The sequence below is a fragment of the Nipponia nippon genome, unplaced genomic scaffold, assembly GCF_047370975.1.
Source record: "Nipponia nippon isolate SJK-2023a ecotype South Korea unplaced genomic scaffold, ASM4737097v1 scaffold_5, whole genome shotgun sequence".
Classification (NCBI taxonomy): domain Eukaryota; kingdom Metazoa; phylum Chordata; class Aves; order Pelecaniformes; family Threskiornithidae; genus Nipponia; species Nipponia nippon.
This window is the reverse complement of record NW_028262369.1, coordinates 31653242-31674090: the sequence shown is the minus strand read 5'-3', so window position 1 is coordinate 31674090 and position 20849 is coordinate 31653242. Positions and strand designations below refer to the sequence as shown.

The 20849-nt window shown below is 40.3% G+C and overlaps 1 protein-coding gene across 9 annotated transcripts in view; it reads right to left on the bottom strand.

The window, feature by feature from the left end:
- EIF2B3 (eukaryotic translation initiation factor 2B subunit gamma) overlaps window positions 1-20849 on the bottom strand; it is a 108525-nt gene that overhangs the window by 76945 nt on the left and 10731 nt on the right. For all 9 annotated transcript variants that reach the window (XR_015698815.1, XR_015698817.1, XR_015698816.1 and 6 more), the window contains exons 4-5: window positions 9657-9816; window positions 4034-4145 (exon numbers count right to left, since the gene is read on the bottom strand). Coding sequence is in view for 2 of the 9 variants with exons in the window: in XM_087732105.1 (XP_087588231.1) it covers window positions 4034-4145; window positions 9657-9816 (272 nt within the window). In the remaining 7 variants the exon portion in view is untranslated. The remainder of the gene's footprint in view (window positions 1-4033; window positions 4146-9656; window positions 9817-20849) is intronic.

Below are 20849 nucleotides of genomic sequence, written 5' to 3'. Positions count from 1 at the left end.
GGCAACGCTGACTTTTAAAATTATACTACACCATTCATTTTTACTCTCATGATGCAAGGGGAAAAGGAAGAAAAAACCCTCCCCCATCTTACCCCCCTCTTTTTATTAAAATATCTTAAAAACAGATCTGTATTGTTACTTCAAGGTTACTAATGTTAGTACTGTATATATTTATAGATGAGGTATTCCTTTCTGTCTGAAGCACATGAGGTAATAAGTAGCTGGAATTGTCATGGTGATTTATTAACATATTCTCTAGGAGAAGCCCTGCACCTGCGTCTGTGCAGACAGAACACCCACGAAGGCTGAACTCACCCTTACACAGCCCACAAGATCTTAAAAGGAAATGCTCCAAATTTAGACCTGCTCCAACAGGTGTCTTTTACTGTCTCACTTTGCATGACCATAAATATCAGAGGTGGAGCAAAAAGCTCCCTGTCCATTGTAATCGTGCTTTGAAAACAAATACCTTTGCCCCCTCCGAAAGCAACGGTGGCAGCTATGGAATTCTCATCATTTCCTCACTCCTTCATCCTGCCAAGACCCAAGTCAGAGATGTCACCGGTAAAACCAGGCTCCAGGGATGAGCACATAACTTTATTTTTTTTCTCTTCAAAGGGCCCTAAGCTGGCTCTGAAACTTCCCCAAACTGTATTTCTTTCATTCTAGTATCTCATCTTGCAGCTATTTGCCAAAGTGAATGACATGCACAGGCTGTTCATGGCTTTTTATAAGCTCTCATTACCCAAACAGGGAACCATTTCCTTGAAAATGCTTTCTCCAGCAGCATTAGTCTCTCTAGGCACCACCAATAAATTTGTCTCCTAGCTCATCCTGATGCACACGAAAACGTGCCTGGATGGATGTATTTGATACTGTTTTGCACTTGTTTACTGGAGGGAGGATCCTACCTGTGGGACTTGTCATCAGGGTGATTAACAGCATGGGGGGGGGAGACAATTTTAACAGCTGAATGGAAAGCTGTGCCAGATTTGCTCTGGCAAGCAAAGGAGCAAAATCCAGGCTCCTTTCTGTGGTGCAACAAGGAGAGGCATTCTCAAAACCAAAATGGCTATCCACAACTCACAAAACCCCAAAACAAATCAAAACAACGGATCTGGAAAAGAAATCCTAACCAAACTGAGAAAGAGAATAACAGGTCACACATAAACTTAGAAATCCTATTAAAATGTTTCACTCTGTAACACTTTTGTTATTACAAAATGCCTGAGTCAAGAGCAAATAAATATTTAATACTCAACAGGTACTCAGGAGAATGTGTGTTTTCCCCTGTCCCTCCCCACCAGCTGCTCTTTTATAGCAGGAAAGTGAAGAGCGTGAAATCTAGTGATAGGAAGAAGGCAAAGGTCAGGAAAAAGGTTTTTCTTCAAGGATTTAAATTAGCGTTCTACAGCTTTGGATGTTTTGTCAACACAACTTCCCTCCTGTGAGGAGGGGAAGCCAAAGGTCCTTTGAACCATTTCTGCATGGGATCTAGATTTTTACCAGTAATAGGATTCCTAGCTTTAAAGAAAAGTTCATTTTCCCTCTTCCCATTCCTTTCACCACTCCCTCCCTGTCCCTCCTTCCACTCCCCTCCTTAAAAAGGGAGAGAAAAAAAGAAAATAGAAAAAGAAAAGGATCTGAAGAGCAAAACAAGCACTAAAGGAGTTCTAGAGTTCATGTAACAAGACCACCATAGCCCTTCAAAGGGACCATTAAAAGCAAAACAAACAAAAGCAACACCCTCAAAACATCTATTGTATTTTACAGAGGAACGAATGAGTGTACTGGAAATTCTCCCATCTTGCCACAAAGTCTGTTATTTCATCAAAACAAAGTCCAGAGATCAAGAAACGGCCAACATGGTAGCTGAAAGTCAGTCACATCAAGTGATCCATGAAGAAAAACGAGATTGGGCTTGCTCTTTTTTTTTTTTTTTTCCCTCTCCTTGCTTTACTATGATGTATTAAAAAAAAAGACTTCAAAGATCATTTTAAGCGTCGCTTTTGTTTCTCACATGAGAAAGTCAGGGTTTGAGCAGGTCTAGACAACACAGTGGTTAAAACATCAGTAGCTGCCAACACTTTGTCTTCCTAGAGCTCCCACAGTTGTTGCTACCCTGGAATTGCCTCATTTGAAAATATTTGACAATTTCCATACGCTCTTTTGCTTCCCTCAGAGTTGCTCCAAGATGGCAGCTGTAAAACAGAGAGCCCATGAGCATCCACAGCAGGCAGTTTCAGATGTCAGAGGCTCACCCAGGTGGATACTGGCCCAATGTTAGATGTCAGAGGCTCACTCAGGTGGATACTGGCCTGATTCTCGAAAGCATCTTTTTCTTAATTTTTTTTGTCTTCTTTTTAACACTTAGCAGACCTTCTCTCTTTGTTCTTCTAGACTATCCTATCATCTGTGGGCTTTACTTGGAAGGTGGTTAACACTTTACATTAGCTTTGATAGCTGTGCACATGGAAATGTAAGAAAGACAGGGAGACATACAGATTTTTATCCTATCTGTATATCCCCAACACTACATGCACCAAATCCCAAACAGTTACGCTCAAGAAGATCTGCTGAAGACAATGTATCTGAACAGGTGTTCCTGAAGGCAAAGTTTTGCCCGCAGGATAAAGCCTGATTAATTTAGCTATAGGGTAACAGGAATGAGAATCCTCTGGTTAGATGAACCTGTAAAATCAGAGGTCAACTAAGATCACACATGTTACAGCAATTTCTAAGTTGCTATATCACAGCCACCCGCTAGTGCTAGGAGAAAGCCAAAAAGACAAGCCTATGACTAACAGTAGATAAAATATTCTTCCCTAGCCCAAAATAGATCTATTAGTCTTTGCTCAAAAACACAGAATGCACCAGTGCTGAATTTCCTACACTATGCAGATCAGCTGCTGTGTGCGTACAGAAGGCTTGCCTGCAGCTTGGTCCCTGCCACGTCCAGGAAAAACCCAGGAGAAAGCCAGTGGGAACACGCTGAGACAGGCTCTTTCCATCGCAGCAGTTAACACATGGCTCACTCTTGACCACCTTCCTTCTAGGGTAATCCTTAAACTCAGGCAGAAGAGGAGTCATCTTTCCATGGGCACACAGCACCTCCCTGGCATCTGGTAGCAGGATGTTCAAGGAAAGATTACACCTAGCTGTGGCCTACAGCACACACCAGGGGCATTTTCACAGAAGAGATTATCTGGGAGCAGATCCCAGATGTCCTCATCCTTGACTTACAAGGTCCACATGGATGAATTTCCCAGCTCTCAGATGCCTGCCCCACAGGTGTCTAATCTCACAGAGGAGAAAATCTGACTGTCAGCCTGGGACAGACTACAAAGGCTGGGTCGGAAGGAGCCAGCAGAGCTTTCCACAGAAAATGTCAGACAATGTGTGTCCGAGAAAACTAAAATCACTGTACAGAAGAGCATAAAGAGCAACAAGCCATCTTTCATTCTTCTACTAATGGATATGAATTATGCTGTGCAGGAAGCTCAGCTAGTCTGGTGAATTTAATAAATTCATCCAAATCCTCAGTGCAGTTTAATGGTGGATATAACATGGATTCTCTAATGAATCTTTTTGGGCCTGGAAACACAGCTGAGGTTTTGTGCCTTATATGCACAAGAGCGTTGTGAAATCCTGAGAGCCCTTCTCAGATACTCTGTAAATCCGTCTGGGACTCAGCCAATGAGACTAGAATTTCATTTACGGACATAGGTCTACGGCTTCTGAATCTCTGAATCTAATCTGTATCTGAACTATAGCAAAACTGGCTTCATTTCAAGGAGAGTTACCTTTGCACCATTCCTTTTTTTCCCTGGAATTTTTCACAATAAAGGTATCCGACAAGCCTATCAGCTTGTTGTAATGATGTAATGAATAATAAAATACTGCTCCCTGAATATTGAAAAAGCTGCTTTTCCCCTTCCCTTCTCATCCTATTTTGTCTTTAACCATCACTCCTAGTCCACAGTTATTTTCCCCCATCCCAAGTTCAGTTTCTATTAGAAGGACTCAATCTTACTTCTGAAGGATGGATCTTTTAATGACAAGTTCTTCATCCAAGTCAGCTTCATTAGCCATGAAGAGCAATCTTTTTCCTGTGTCATCCACTCCAATGAAGTCGCGCTGCTCCACTGAAGTAGAAAATCAAACACAGTCATTATATAACCCTGTCTTAATGCAGGCTGGAAAGACAAATGGGACCACCGACCACCCCCGAAATATGAAATACTAGGTTTCAGACTAACCCAGCAAATCAATGAATTTGCAAAAGTTATCCACAATATTTATTAACTTCTTTTCAGTCAGGGTAGCTGCTACATATCATGACATTCAAAACACTGGCCCTGCAAGCTTTTTGCATCCTTTTAATGAAGATGCCAACTACAGGTCCTGACATGCAACACTTCATCTTGGGTTGTGCTTTCCTTCTCTCTCTCTTTTTTTTTTTTTTTTTTTTTTAAATAAAAAAAATCCTGCTATTAGAATTTGGTGGTCTGGAGAGGATTATGATTTCAGTTAAGACATAACTACTTTGCAACTGATCTCTTATTTCAGAGAAATACTGATAGCAATAGAAAACCTAAATCACATACACAAACGCACATGAAAGTATAGATTCTAAGAGTCCTACAATTGATGTTTCTGGGTGGTTTAACTTGGTTTAAATATCTATTTATAAAACTGCCAACCAGGAATACCTAATAGTCACATATACTATTGTGGCAATTCCCATCTCCTGCAATCAGTGACTGTGCATCAACAGTGACTTTGGTCTACTGAAACGTAAAACATTTATTTTTGAACAGTTTTCCACAACATCTGAATACAGTGCTGGCAGCTTATTCTAACTTGCACTTTGTAGTAAGTTCCATCACTCTGGTGGCAATCATACACTGATCTTTACAGGAACACAGGCTGTACAAGAATGCCATGGTACAGTTCTAACAAAAACCTCTTTTCTCCCACTAAATACTATTATTTTGGGCCAAACTGGCAAATATTCAATCTCCCAATTTCTAAGCCTTTAACCACACTGGAGTAACAGCACACTCTGTAAGTAATTAATTCTCTAAGATCTTTCCTCAGCCAAACTATTTTTAACCCTATTTTCCCCAGTTCAGCCCTGTTCCTTATTTTCCTTTTACCTGTTCCTTCAAGAGTTACCATAGCAATAACCACTGTCAAAATATAGTCAAATCTACACAGCTGTTGGAAGTTCTCCTACTGGCAGCCTTTGATCCAAGCAATCAAGCATACCCTCTTCAGAAATCCCCCCATCCCCTCTAGAAATGAATCTACAGCAGAGAAATACAAAAATAGGCCTCAACATGTAACACTATTACAAATGAAGTACAATTAGGATAAAGCTCACTTGCTGTAAAAACTCAGAAATAAGTCTTGAAAGCAGTGCCGATTCTCATGCTAAGGAGGGTGATGAAGTTTGAGAGTAGGGGCTAACCAACCATCACCACTGCCACCTAACCTAGGTCTCCTGACAGGCTAGAAACACAACAGTGATAGATTTTCTCTCAAAGTTCAGGTCGTGGCTGCCCATCTCCTGACTGTTCCTACAGTAGCATATTACACTGATATTGCAAAGCTTTATGCAGTAAGAAAAAGGGAAAAAGAAAACTTGATGAAAACGGGACCAGGTGTGTGACTGCCAACAAACCAGTTTCTCTTGGTTGTGTCATAGGTAAGAAACAGACAGCGAAATGATGTGAGAGCACTATATTTTTTTCAGTAGCAGATGCCAGGTCAGGTTAGGTTTTTCCCTGTACACTGGCAACAAATAGCATTACTTTTGTAATTTAGAAAAGACAAAAGTTGTTACTAAAATCAATTACCCAGAGATGTAAGAGTCCTGTTTCAAATAACACTGGCATTACTTAGTGAGGAAAAAATAAATGGAAGAATGAATACATAACTAGTTTATAAAACCCCTGCAAGGAAAGTATGAGAAAAAGTGTTAAAGCTGCAGTGATGGTAACTAAAAAAATCATTTAAAGTATAAAAATGGAATGTAGGATGTGTTTTGCCTCCTCATGATAGATAAATAAGGATTTGACACAGCTATTGCAATTTATTAATTACCTTAGAAATTAGATCCCCATCAATTTTGAAGGCTTTAATGACCTAAAGAAATCATGACATCACAAGAGAATGGGAGTTGAGCAATTCAGTGATGAGAAGAAATAATTTTCAGTCAGATTTTCTAAAATGCTTTTTAATCAAACATAATTAATTGACACTTGGGAAAAAGATACCTTTGTTTAAGATTCAGTATCCCCACCCTTTCAATTAAAGGGAGAGAATTCACACGATGCAGCCTGCAAGACCACCAAGAGGTCTTCTGGCAAACACAGGGAATACCAGTGATGACATGCCTGCTGCTTTCAAGACAAGAAAAACAAGCAGGAAAGAGTCACCATCCCCATCTTTTCTGCCTTTCTTTATACACAGAAAGGTTCAGACGCTCTTTTTCACTCAATCCCTTGCAGGTCACCTTTAAGCACATGGCTCCATTCTGGGTGTCTGAATTCCTGACACACTCTGTTTATTTGGGTTACTACCATTCACTAGCACTCTGCTTTTTTTTTTTTTATTGCCATGCCTCTTATTGATCAACTAAAAAAAAAGCCAATGAGATGATTATTGTCAATATATGTTCCCCTAAACATAAAAGCCAATTAACTTCACCCTGCAACTTGCAGCTGAGTTATGTCAAGCATTTCAGGAAACCATCCGTATGAATTTATAGCTGCTTAACACTGCAATTCATGCTAATTTAAAAACTGTTCCTTATATCACAGTTCTTGAATGTTCAATAATATCCCGAAAGCAATGACTCTGTATCAGATTCCATGACATATGCAAAATAAGTCCTCTTGCTCCTTCTCAAAAAATGAATGAATTTGTAGGAACAGTGAAACAATAAAGCTGCAAATATATCTAGTGGCTCATCAGTATTAAAAAGTGTCACGATTTAGAGAAGGAGCTAATAATGCCACATACTATGAAAAGCTGCCTAACACATTCCATGTTAGTATCTTGTCTTCAGTTACTTATAAGTTTAATAAAATTTTAACTGTTTGGGATGAAATTTCCAATGCCGGGTGCATGCCTTAAGAGGAGTATTTTGAAAACTTCATCAAAAACCAATTCAGCTACTTCTAAGGCTAAAGAAAAAAAAAAAGTGTTCAGCCTAAGCTTAAACAGTTAGGTGGCCCTTTCCTTGAAAACCTCTGGTATTCCAGTTCTTCAGAGAAGCATGACATTCAGTAAGCGCTGCTGACCTGTGTATCAGGAGTGTACTGTTTGCCATCTGACTCCACCATAAATCTTTGAAAAACTGCAGTTTTCTGTGCTCTTTCAAGACTTCTATTTTTGCTGAAAAAATTTCTGCATATTTTATTCTTAAGGAAAGGTTGTTTCAATTCCTCAGCTCCTAGAACGTATCAAATAGCAGGTGCCATCTAAGGTCTTCTGTACCATCAGGTGGTACAAGCAAAGCACACAAGCCATGAGGCTCCATAGCCATGCTGTGATGACTGCTCCAGGGGAAAGAGGTTGATCTGTTGTGTTTCTGCAACCTGTTTTTTACAAGAAAGTAAAACTTATAAGCTCACAAGGGTGAAGGGAAAGGAAAGCATAAAAATGAGGGCTCTGCAAGACAGACTGGAAGGGAGAGAAAGTAGTCCATGAAAACTGGTGGCAATTGGGACTGCCCATGAAAGGACACTGGACCACAGAGACAGGAATCAGAAGAGAAGAAAAAAGGTGACTATGGGCAGATAAACGAAGCAAGTCAAAATGAGAAGTCAGAAGTAGAACAGTGGATGGGACTGGTAGTGAAAGAAGAGAGTAATATGCGAGAAAGAGAAGGTGGACTTTTGAGAAGGATCCTTGAAGGAGGAGACTAAGCAAAGAGAACAAGAATGGAGGCTGGTGGTGGCAAGAAGCCAGCATGGGAAAAGAGATAGGGATGAGCTAGGACAATGTTGACAGCAATAGGGTGCATTCAGTCAAGTAGGAATGAAAGGTAGGACGGTCCAGTGCTCCCTAAAATGTACTGTCCCTCTCCAGAACCTGAAGGAGAATCCAAAATTCCTGTCTCGGCACTCCCCTGCTTTTAGCAAATGACTGAAAAGAGTCTGGTAGGCTACATGTCTCATCCAAGGCAGTTCATAGAAAACAACTTACTAGAGCTGGCCATGAAGCTCAAGTAGAATAGCTTTGAGAGGGAGACCTTAGCATCCAGCCCCACAGAAAAACACTGTGGGCGTCAAAACACTTCCACATGATGGAATTTTAATGTTTTCAAGTTTGGCCTTTTACAGATCTGAGAAATCGTACACAAATTTTAACAAGTCATGTAGGAAGAGTAATGCTACAAAGTCAAGCACACAGACATTAAAAACCAAGCAAATTAAGAATGCATGTGCAACCTGATGCGTTTACGTTTGCGAAGAGTCCTTGTTTATCCTCATAGACTTCCTCACCCTCACGCTGCGTGCTCAGAGCTCACATACGGGACAGCTCTGTGACGTTTAACCATAGACCCATTAGTTTATGACTCCTGAATCCTCACGTCTGTGGCTGCAGTAGTGCTCCTGACAATGTTTTATGTGCCATCATCACTTAGATTGCCTTTTCAAAAGCAGGGGGGTTTAGAGCTGTTTGAGAGTCCAAGTCCTAAATGCTTTCAGCCCTACTATCCTTACGTTTTGCTCCACAAAATCTTTTCATGCAGAGTCTAAGCAGCTTTCTTTTAAAAACACATTTCCTCCACTTTCAGACACACACGTAGTCCAACAGTTGGCTTGCATTTCACTCCTTTCTCAAACAGTTTGAAGATACGCTTTCGTATTCGTATTACTGTAGTGCCTCTGAGCTTTACTCATGGGCCAGGACCCACTACGCTGGCAATAATCAAGCCTCAGCAATTTAACAGATATCATTAAAAGAAAATGAGAGGTATGGTATGGGAACAACTATATGGTATTTAGTACTTTTAGCATATAAGTAAAATGGGGATAATAGCCCTGCCCTGCCTTACAGCAGTGTTGTGAGAATAGATACATTAAAGATTACAAGGCAGTAACTAAGATATTATGGTAAGAGGGACAAGATAAGCATCTAACCAAGTCCTTGAAATCAGTGGGAGTTTTGCCTAACAAAGGGCTCCTGGATGTGATCTCAGAAGACTAATTCAGTACATACCATGAGAGGAGAGAATTTCTAGAAGTATTCGTTACCCATCTAACGCTGGTCCCTACAGTCAACGGTAAAATTCCCAGCTATAATCTGGCTGATGCTTAGTACTCTTGAAAAAACTAACGGTTTTAATGTTCATATGTAACAAAAATTTAGGGTTTGATCCAAAACTCACTGAAGTCACCTGGAGCTTTTCCCTTAACTCTTGTGAGCTTTGGATCAGAGCCTGCAAGATTACACGAGTCTAATACTTAATTCTGAGCTGGAAAAAAACAAGTCACACCCCCACCAGGGAATCTGAGGAAAAATAGGGTATCTGTACCTTTTTTAGTTCTTTCGCTCTGGGATTGATAACTAAACATATCATACATACCAGTGGTTTCTCTATCATTTATTAATAAATATATGTATTCCTATCTACATACCTGGCTTTTTTTTCCCTTTCTGTCCTGGTACCACTTCTGTGGGTTCATGAGTTTTCTTCATCAACATGGAGAGAGTAGCATCATGTGTCCGAAAGAGATCCACAACTTTATATAAATCAACATCTGTGATCAGATCGCAGCTCAACACCAAGACATCAGTCTGTCAAAGAAGAAAAAACAAAACCAAAACCCTTCAGAGATACAAATGACCACATATGGATTAGCATTTGAGGACTCAACAACACATACACCCGTAACTTTTTTTTTCTTTCTTTTTTTTTTTTTTATTTAAAGAACACAGAGTCTGCCATACTCTGCCAAAAATAGTTACTGTATTTTACCAGTTCACTTTTCGTGAGTCCTGCTGTTACTGAATTAGTTATTTGGTTAATGCTTATCCAGCTCTGAACCATAAAGAATATGTGAGCATCTAAGCTGCCATCATCTGCTCCTAAGGGAAGGAACCAGGACACAGAAGCCATGGCTTTCAAGACTGCCATGAAATTCTGCAGTATTTACAACAGCTACTTTTAGTTACATAATGATGTAGAAAAGAAATCTTTCTGAAGAAATCTTTTTTAGCTGACTTTGCATCTGGCTGCAAACCACTGGAAAAGATATTTAAACTATGTTATTTTATCGGGGGAAAAAAAAGCAAAGACTATCTAGGATGTGATTTACTCGGTAATTGCACTGCGATGGTGGGCTCAGTTTAGAAATACATTTCCTAAAACCAGCAATACCCTATATAAAAAAAAAGAGGAGGAAGTTAGGTCCTATTTAATAACAGGCTTGTATTTAATTTTGATCTCAAAGGATTCCAAAGTGCCTCACAAAGTATTTAAGAGAACTGCTGCATATATCACAGAAACATTGTCACATATTGAGTGAGACGTAGCAGCTTCATTAACCACGCACACTATCAATATACTCTGGCTGAAAACTCCTACTTCGAAACAATTTTCTGTATTTCACGTGGGCTGCGGAACATACTGCCAAAAATCTACTAGTTCGGCAATTATCTTCATTTAAACTAATCCTAACATAATATTTGTGCAGCATGGCCTACAGAAAAGTAGCAAGTTTCCACTTTATTTTTTGTTAATGATCAACTTTCTAAATGTGTCTCAAGAAGATAGTGTTTCTTTCTTGACATTTACCATTTTCACTTTCCATGCTACTACTTTACTGTGGTAAGCCTCCCTGCAGAGCGTGGCATGGCTTCCTAGTTTTGTCTTTTTAAAAGACATTATTTAATAAGAAGGGCACTAGAAAATACTTGGCAAAATCTGAGTCAATTAACCCATGGAGGATCAGTAATTCTACTTTTACTTTTGAAAACTATCTTAGTTCAAAGCGAACTAGTTCACCATTGACCTTTTATTACAGAAAGGTTTGCTTTACAGACTTTATCTAGTACTAGGAGATTCCACATTTGTAGGTGAGGCTAACTGAGGTCTGGTATTTACATTATTTGACAGGTTCTCCTACAAATGCTAGGCAGTTTCATGTGTTTACCAATAAGTCATTGGAATTCATCATGTCACAAACTTAGAGCTGCTGATTTGGCATGCTGTGCAAAAGGTCAAGCTCTTCAATTTTCATTTGATTTCTCCCCACTTTACTGAGAAACACCTGGCTGCTTTACAGGAAGGAACAATGTGCAGGTTGAGAGTTTTACACGTTCGAAACCTGACTTGCACCTCCCCTTTTAACGTATTTTCCAAATGTCTATTTTATATTACGGTTTTGCTCAGGAGAAGTGCTTTAATTATCACTTCTGTAAAACAAACAACATGCACACATTGGAAAAAAAACCGAAACAACCCAAACCACTCAAGCAAGCTGCCTAGCACCCTGGAACAGCCCTGCTCCAACATTCCAGTGTGTACAAAGAAAGTAAGAAAAAAATTCAACTTGGTATGGAAGTAAATCTCCTGCTTCTTAACAGTAAATAGTGAAGAAACATATATTAAATATCTTGGAAAATCCTGCAAAGTTTTCAGATCTTGTGTTTTTACAGGAGCACAAATGAGTTACAATATTTGAAGAAAAGGCCGAAAGGTATCCAAGACCTGTGTAAATAGACCTGTACTTTCCAAAATCAGTTTGTAGAAGGAAGAGATTGCTGCCTTCAAATCTAAACGCATTCACTCCAGTGGTGAAAATAAGAAATAATACTAAAAAGAGAGAGACGGACACACCAATGCACTTAGCCTAAGGAACAAGTATCCGGACTTCTAAAACGAACCTTGTAATTATTTCACATTTTACTAAATGCTTTAATCAGTCACTATAGCAAAAACCCAACAAGCGTTTCACAGTTGTGAACGGGCTCCTGGGTTTTTTCTCCTCACTATAAGACAAGCTTTTTGCAAAAACTGAATGCAAGACCCCCGAGGAGCATACGGGAACAGAACCACCAAATGTCTGGTTGCCATCTGTTCTACCCATTTACTCTCCCAATATGTAAATAAACGTCAGTGAGCACAGGGACCAGTGAAACACACAGTTGCTCTGTAAAGCCCACATTTCTGCCTCTCCTCCTGATGAGCAGAGCAGTGGCCTCAGAAGCACGCTGAGAATACACCATGAAAGGCTCTTTTGGGACTTGACAGCCTCCCCTTTGAAACACCACCCCCCTCATAAATAAAGCCCTCACTGTCTAATGGATGCACTTTTTTTCCAGTGTACAACTCCTGAACGAATAAACTAATGGCTGAATGAAAAAATAAACTATCCTAGAACCCTAGCAGAAGTGTGTGTTTTTCTTTACGTTTTTAGGGTGGGTGTAGAAGAAAGAAAATAAATGGTAGAGCTTGTGGGGTTTTTTTACATATATACATGCCAAATAAATACAGTGCACCTTTCCCAGTGAGCCACTGATACGGAGAAGAGAAGTACGTACTTACTACATGCACTCATGTGCTAACAAGGGGTATGTGAACATACTTGACTTCATGAATTATGCAAACACCTAAGTACACGCACACATACATCTCTTAATGAAATACATGTAACAATGATTACATCAACCCCAAACTATTATACAAACACACGATAAGAATCAACACGAACTGATTAAAAAAACCCAGCAAGCACACACCCCAAACAGAACCACTGCAAAGGAAGACAAACGCATGCACAAATGCCCTCTCAACACTCATTACAACTGCAGGAAGGACAAGGCAAGAGTCTTAACTGGAGGAGGACCATCTAATGGATGGGGCATGAAACAAATGCTTGGAATTTCTGGCATTTTCCCGCTCTGCCAAACTTAGTATGTGCCATTTTTACTACTTTTGTAGTAAAATATAAGATGTGCCATGTTTACTACTTTTATGACACAGAGGAGCCCTCAGCGCAGACCAGGGCTCTACCACAGAAGCTGCTGTACAGACCAGACACCAAGCGCAACAGAAGAGAACAGCAAATGACTTCGGGTTGGGGAACACAAGGAAGCCCTGCAGTGCTACTCAGGCATCGGGACAGCTTGCTGGTAGCACAGCTCATGTTTTTTGTGAGCATCACAAGAGCCACAGAAAAGACAAGGAGAACACGACACTCCTTGGAAAAGTCACTTGGGCCTCAGTAATCCCATTTAACCTCAGATTTGCAATTTACGCACTCAAATTCAGAATTTAGACTCAGCTGCTGGTCAGTGGAGAAAAACAAGGGCCTGCAGAGATCATCCCGCCTATGATCCAAGTTTCAAGGAGATGTTTCTCTATCCCTACTGACCATAGATGGAGCCCTGGGCTTCCAGTCCAGCCATCGCTGAACACAGACTGTTCAGTCAAGTCAAGTACAGAAACACCACACTTAAGGCCTCCAAATCTCCACTCTCCCTTTCGGACAGTGGCTAATAGCACTTCACCATCACATGTTTCTGAACTGTGAGATGCTCAGATATTATGAGATAACTTACTTACTCAATCTGGATAAACACAACACTGTAACATAAAACATCAAGAGATTTATACAAAATAGAGAAAAAAAAACAGTAAAGGAAAAAAAACTCAAAACCAACATGTCGACAATTATAATAAACCCAGCACAATATGGAAAATCTACACAAAAACAAGACCAAAAAGCAGAATGATTCAAGAACTCAGTTCAAGACAGCTGATTTAAAAATAGAAAACATGTTTTCAATGGAACTAGTTCATACCACAGATCAAAAGACAGATGCAATTATATGGCGTAATATACCAGCATAAATAAAAAGCCTTGGACTTTCTCACACCCTGCATACAAAGGCAATGCTAAAAACTCATTTATATTCAGCAATAATTGCTGGATCCCTTCTGTTCAAACAGGAGATATCAAGGTTACCACAGATAGCTGGCAGCAAATGATGAATTTTTAGTGGTATTCACCATGCTTTTTCTATCAAGTATAGACAAGGGCAGGACCTCATAGCCTAAACTGCTGAGGGCCTCAAAAACGGCAGACTAGAAAATGAGAAAACATGTGTTGAAGGAAATCTCTAATTTGAACAAAATCAGCCTCAAGAGAAAGAGGAAAACAAATGTCAGATTGCATTATAAACAGAAAAGTAGCAAAATATCCATGAGCAGTAGAACCAGCTCTTAACAGAACTGAAGACAAACAAAACATTGAAGTTAAATGCAAAAAGTTTCCAATTGCACAGTATCACAGCTGAGATTTTGACAGGTAAAGAAAAAAAAAAAATCAAGAGATTAGATAGACTCTGTTCTTACACTCAGCCTAAGTTAACACATGCACAAACAGAGAACTTCACAGCATTTCCTGTGGTGTCACCATACAACAGGGGAGAGAGGAACAAGTTATAATTACTGCTGGAATTAAGACTGAGAGTTTTATACACAATAGCCTGGAACTTCACCCACATGTTGCATTAACAGTGGGGTTTGTGTGTAATGCTTTTATTATTCTAAAGAGTGGAAAGGGAAAGAACAGTTTGGCTGTGGGCAAGCGTTTTGATTGCTTGTTAGCATGCTCCAGGCAAAGCCAAAGATACCTCCTAGCAATTGCATTACTCACCACTCTTCAGATCAGAAACTTACATCCAAGGCTTTAGAGAGTCCCTTTTTATCTCAGTCTCCATTAAGAGTCCTCCAATTTCCACACCTGTGACCTCTTTGAAGCTCTATGGCAGTTGCGGTAATTGGAGCAGGGAACCTCATTTATTTTTTGATGTCTGTAGGATCTTGTTAGCTACCAACTGAAATGGCTCCCTTTGGCTGGGAATTCCCACTCTGCTTTTGTAATGTCCTTGATAGCAAGATTCAGAAGAAAAATCACAATTTAGTACTTTGTTAGCAGACATGAAGCATTTCCCTACTGTGCACTCACCCTGCAGCAGCAAGTTAGCTGCAGACCAGCACCTTCGTAACTCTTCCGAGGACAGGACGTCCCTCAATCTGAAATCCAGCAGCAATCTCTCCTCATTAAAAGATGGAGAAACTTTTTTTTTCTAAAAGACAATGTGTAACGTGAAAGAGGCTTCTTTTTTTAAAAAAAAAAAAAAAAAAGAAAACAGAAAAGTCTAATGCGGGAGCCAAGGGAGTCTCTTCTAATTTCTTGGATGGCCCTGAATTCATCAGGTGAGGATATCTTAAGGCAATGTGAATGCCTTCACATACGTAACCTGTCAGCATCACTGTTTATCTTCTCAAAGAAAGCTGGAAGAAAGATGCCAGAAGCTGGGGAGAAGACTTAACCCCGGTCCCATCATATGGCTCATCCTATGCGTTGTATCAGATGGGATCATACAACGAAAACACCATTTTAGGTTATCTTTGTATCTCAAGAGCTACCATCCAAAATCAATATTTTTTAATTTACATACATATAAGCTAGGAAGAGGAAAGCTATTCAAGCCTGGAAGGCATCCTGTCTCCTCCCAGGAGGAAGTCTTATTACCTATTGCTCAAACTGACACATGGGGTGGAAAAGGGTAATTTACAGTTATCAGCAACGAAAAGCAGAAGTGTAGAGATGAACACAAGTTCATAAGCTTATTGAGAATGTTTTCAGAGCAGGACTTTGATCTTATGACACTGAATGTTAAACCTGGTCTGGAACATAAGCTTTGCAATCCACGTTCTCTGGTTCCAACTAACGCAATTTTGTCCTACTCACACAGTACTCCAAAAATCATTTTCCCAGCTTCTTCCTCCAACCACATCACCCTTCTTCACTGGTTCCATTTTCTGCCATATCAAGCACAAGTTGTTTACTCTCTTTTTAATAGCCTATCCCTTCCACTCGCCATTCACTTACCAAGTCTACTTCTGCCTTACATCAATAAAGGATGCCAGCTCTATTACCTACTTGTATCTTCTGAAGGATGTGGTTTTAAGCTCTGCTGTCTCTCTCTTTTTTTTTTTTTTTTTTTTTTTTTTTAATAAAAGAAATCTGCTACTCTTACACTTACAGAAAACTGACAATTATCAGGCTATCAGTACGCTGGGGCACCGGACTGATATACACTGACGCATATTATCCTGTCTCGCTAGGCGCTCTCATTTATCTGAGGTCAGGCGTCATCTCCTGGGTTTATGTCCAGATCCTAAGCATGCCACACAGGAGACTGTTTTTCCCCCATCTAAAGGCATCCAGAAAGCGTGCACCATCACTCACGAGAACCATGCGCACTAAAGCTCAGGAGAGAACCCCACAACCCAGGCCCTGAATTCACCAGTTCACAGAGGGTGAGCCTGGCAAGCTGAATTCTCCCCTGGCTCAACACACTGCATGAACAGATCCCTTCTTCACAGGCAGGAGAACTCCAGAAACAAATGGCGCTCTCCTCATCACTGCTATTCCTGGAAGGCAGGTTTCCAGGACTACCTGGACGGCAGCACTACCAGACCTGCTGCACAGCTGATCTTGGACTCTGCCTCACATGAACAGAAAGGAGAACGCAGCAGTCAGGCTCCAATCTCAACAGCAGCAGCGCAGCAGGCTTGCTGCCAAAGCCCAGAGCTCAAGCCCAGGCTTAACACTTAATGTAAGCAGGGCCTTAGGCAGTCAGGTGCTGTAGCCATACAAACAATAATAATAAAAAGTAGTCCTAATGGAGCTCAACCGGCTCAACTTATTGAAGAGAAAGAAGCCCACAGCCCGCAATTACCTAAACAGCAGAAGATCTCTCAGCAACAAAACAAAAATCAGACATGACTGGATTTAGTAGCTAGAAATCAGTGTTCAATGTAGAAATAAAAGGCAAAGTGTTTTAAGAGGGAGAATAAATATGATCCGGAATAAAATACCAAAGGATATAACAGACTCTTCATCTACTAGAATGTATGAATAAAGATTTGCTATCTTTCAGAAACACATTCGCTAAGTCATACATAAGTTTTGGGGCTAACAGCCCTAATTACAGTGTGCAAACTCCCTTACAGCCTAGAGGATCATAATGGTTCCTTGCAGTCTCAAACCAAACTATACATGAAAACCAAGACATGTACAGCACGTGTCCTCAGGAATCATTCTGCCATCCCACAGCTAGTATCAGCATGATCTTAAATTAAAAAAAATGGGTGCGCAACTCTTTCCAAGGTCAAACTGACTCATTACACCAAACCCAGTTTCAACTCTGCTCCAACAGAAACCCCAAACGCAAATCTGCTCCACAAAGCACAGGCTCAACAGAACCAGTCACTGTGAAACACAGCTCCATGGCATTGCCGCTTTATACTAGCCTGCACTGAACTGAGTGTCCACACGTGTGAAACCTGATTAGCTTCCCTCAAGTGTTTTTTCCCCGTAAAAACGAATCATGCTATGTTACATAAAAGTACTGTTTTGAACCGTAGATTCCGACATTATCCCCCATGCAATACTATTTTCTCCTCTAGCACCTCTCCAATTTTCCCAGTGATATTTGGTCTGCAGCAACTGGTGTCATAAGAAACACATTATGAAAACTTCAAGACCTCCACTTTTTCCAGCACTATTAGTCTACATCCAGAATTTTTCCTATCTTCCCAAAGGAGCTAACAGGATTTATACTACAGAAGAATGCCTAAATTTGCTTCAAGAAAATCGGAATACACAATTGTTTTCCCCTTTTCAGCACAGAACAGAGGGAAAGCTACATAACCTACATGGATTTCCCAGTTAACATAACGTGACAAAAATGCAAAATTCAGTTGCAGCATCCTACAAGTCCACTGATCTTCCCCATGGCTTTCAACAGTGCTGAGCAAAGTGACAGCCTCTGGGACAGCCTGTGCTGTTCACAGCACCACCTTCCCATTATCAATCTTACACTACTGCACCAGGCTGCAAAAACCCTCTCTAGCACAGTAGCTCCATGGGTTGACGTTTGGCATCTATTCCCTCCCACATTCCCCAATAACTGGAACTATGTACTTAGGCTAACACACACAATTCTGTTTGATCTAAACAATTCCATTTTCTGTTTCAAGGGATGAATACTCACTGAGGAATGTCACCCGCAACAGGGTAACCGTCATAGCTGTACAGTCCACAATTGCCACAAAAAGCCCCAACCTCCTATGAGGGAACGGCTGTTGAGATCCAGACATGGGGAAAATACACAAGTAGAAATCATGCAGGCTAGAAACAAAGTAAAAAGGCTGTGGACAGCAAGGAAGGAATGCTATTCCAGAAAAATGTACGAATAGCCTGTGAATGGCTCCTTGCAAGTATCACCCTACCTGAAGCCAGGGAGGCCTTGAGTCTCATGGGGAAAGGCCAAGGACATTGGAAGTTACAAACAAAAAATTATTAAAACATCAGACCAGATGGTGACTTACCATTCAAAACAAGGACATCATTGAGGAACACCGAACGCTGCCCTACACTACTCCTCCTGCTCTGTGGAGTCCAGGGTGGCATGGACATCAGTGATGCCTTCATGCCACCCTTCATGTCCTCACCCAGGCACAGGTGACAGTTACGTCTTCAAGGCGCATATGTGGCACAAGGCTTTGCCCTCTCACACTGACAGCACCAAGGAAAAATGGCAGCTGGAGGACACTAACTTTTTTTCCCCCCACATTCTTAAAATCTTACTCTATCTTTGGAAATAAAATGCACAAATTCATTTTGCACAGACGTTTCATTTCTTTGAACATTCATCACAGAACAACTTTTGAAAACTATAAACTTGAGTTTGACTTATTAATGTAAAAGGTTTCTTATGCCTCACAAAAAGAGCTGATAATAAAGGATGTTTAACTCTTCTTTGCCTTCATGTGTCCATGAAAGTGCTGTTAAAGACAAAAAGTGCAACATGTTTTTTGAGATTACCTTTACTGAAGCTGTAATTTTCCCTCAACACATAGCACAGTAAGCTATTTACACAAGACAACTGTATATACTTTAAGTTGGAAAAATGAAGGATGATTTACAAAAATGAACACTACCTTCTGTTTACTCCCCCAAAATGAAAACTAGTAGTAGCTCATAAAAACAGGAAAAGATTTTTACCAGGACACTTTTAAACAAATTATTTCAGCTATATACATGTGCAAATAGCTTACTAGGGCTACAACTAGAATAGGCTGAATTTGTGTAATTCATCAGAAACCACATAGGGTCTAAATGAAAACATATACTGTAATACAGGAGAAATGCCGACAACTAACTTCTACATGGAAACAAGAGGTATTCATTAACATAACGAGCACAGGCCTCGAGTTGCCGGGAGCATGAAAAGGATAAGGACATGCAGTGAGAAATGCAACAATTAAAACAGACAGGCATCTCAGGTCTGTCAATGACTCTTCTTGCAAAACACCTAAGGTTTTGCCTGTGTGTATAATGGAAGGCATCCTCTTTAGCCGACAACTTGCACAACAGCAAATGCCCTAATAACCACTCTTGATCCTAACCTTCAGAGCTAATTGCCTCATTCAAACTTCTGGTGTTTTAGCCCTGATCCATAGTAAACCCTGGCAGTAAAATAATTAATTTAATTAGCTACATTCTTCTAAAGCTGAGTAACTTTAAAAAAAAAAACCAACCAACCAAAAAAACCCCCAACAACAACCAACAACTGTTGAATTCTCTAACTCTTACCCTGCCAGGAAAAATAAAGATCAGAGCAAAGTCCTGAACACATTCATCAAGCACACAGCCAGGCAGTGCTATATCATTCCCCCCCAGCAACATCGCCAGCCTGAGCACCTGCCAGTATAGCTGCTTTCTACTAAGACAATCAGCTGTGCTTTGGGAATGGGACTTAGGCATGCAATCCGTACTAAATTTTGCCTAGTGCCTCAGTAGTGGCAGCTTTCAGTCAGAGGCAGAGAAGGAAAAAAGATGCTACATATTCTGTGAGCTGCCATCTGATATATCCGATTTTCCCACGCAGAACTAACAATACTGTGAAAGGGAGAATCAGAAAAAATGGCAGGACAGCAACTTTTGTTTGGATTTTAGACACTCAAGTAAACAGTATTTTCTGTCAGGCCTGCTGGAAAAAACTGATTAAATTCTTTTTACTAGTTCAAAATAGACGAACAGAATATCTAGTTAAGTCTTGCTCATATAGAGAGAGACCTTGTCTCTTACAAATGAATTTCATTTGTTTTGTTTTGTTTTTTATTTCCACTGACAGTACAAAAAATACATAACTATACATTATGAGGACTGAAGTTTTTCTTTCCATGCTCACCAAACTCCGCTCAGCTGTACCAAAAGGATTCAGATTCCACCTTCCAGCCGTTACAGCAAGCTTACTTACATCATGTGTTTGGAAAGGAGATTTTTCAACAGAGGAAGCGAAGCGCTTAGCCATGCCGTCCAAGACTCCACGGATCAGTGACCCTCAGCAGCATACAGACCACCACCGTGACATCACACTTTCCACAACATGGCTCCCAAAGATGCACATACCAAGAGAATCTGGAGTTTCAATCTTTGTTTATTTGTTCAAAGAAAGTTGGTTTTTCTTCTTCTTTTTGGTAGCTTTTTAGGGTTTGTTTTGGTTTGCTTTTTAAGAGCTGTATTACTTTCAAATCTTATTTTTCGAAACCGAGAAAGCCAGGTGGACCACCTGAGACGAAACATTTCACATGCAAGCACTCACCAGTGATAGCAGCAGAAGACATGCTGATTAATTCACACCATATTAGTCAGGGCTTCCATTAACACAACTAAGGGCTCATCAAGGAAGGAAAATGTGAAATTGTTCCATTGCTGTTACTCTGCTGGAACGCCACATTT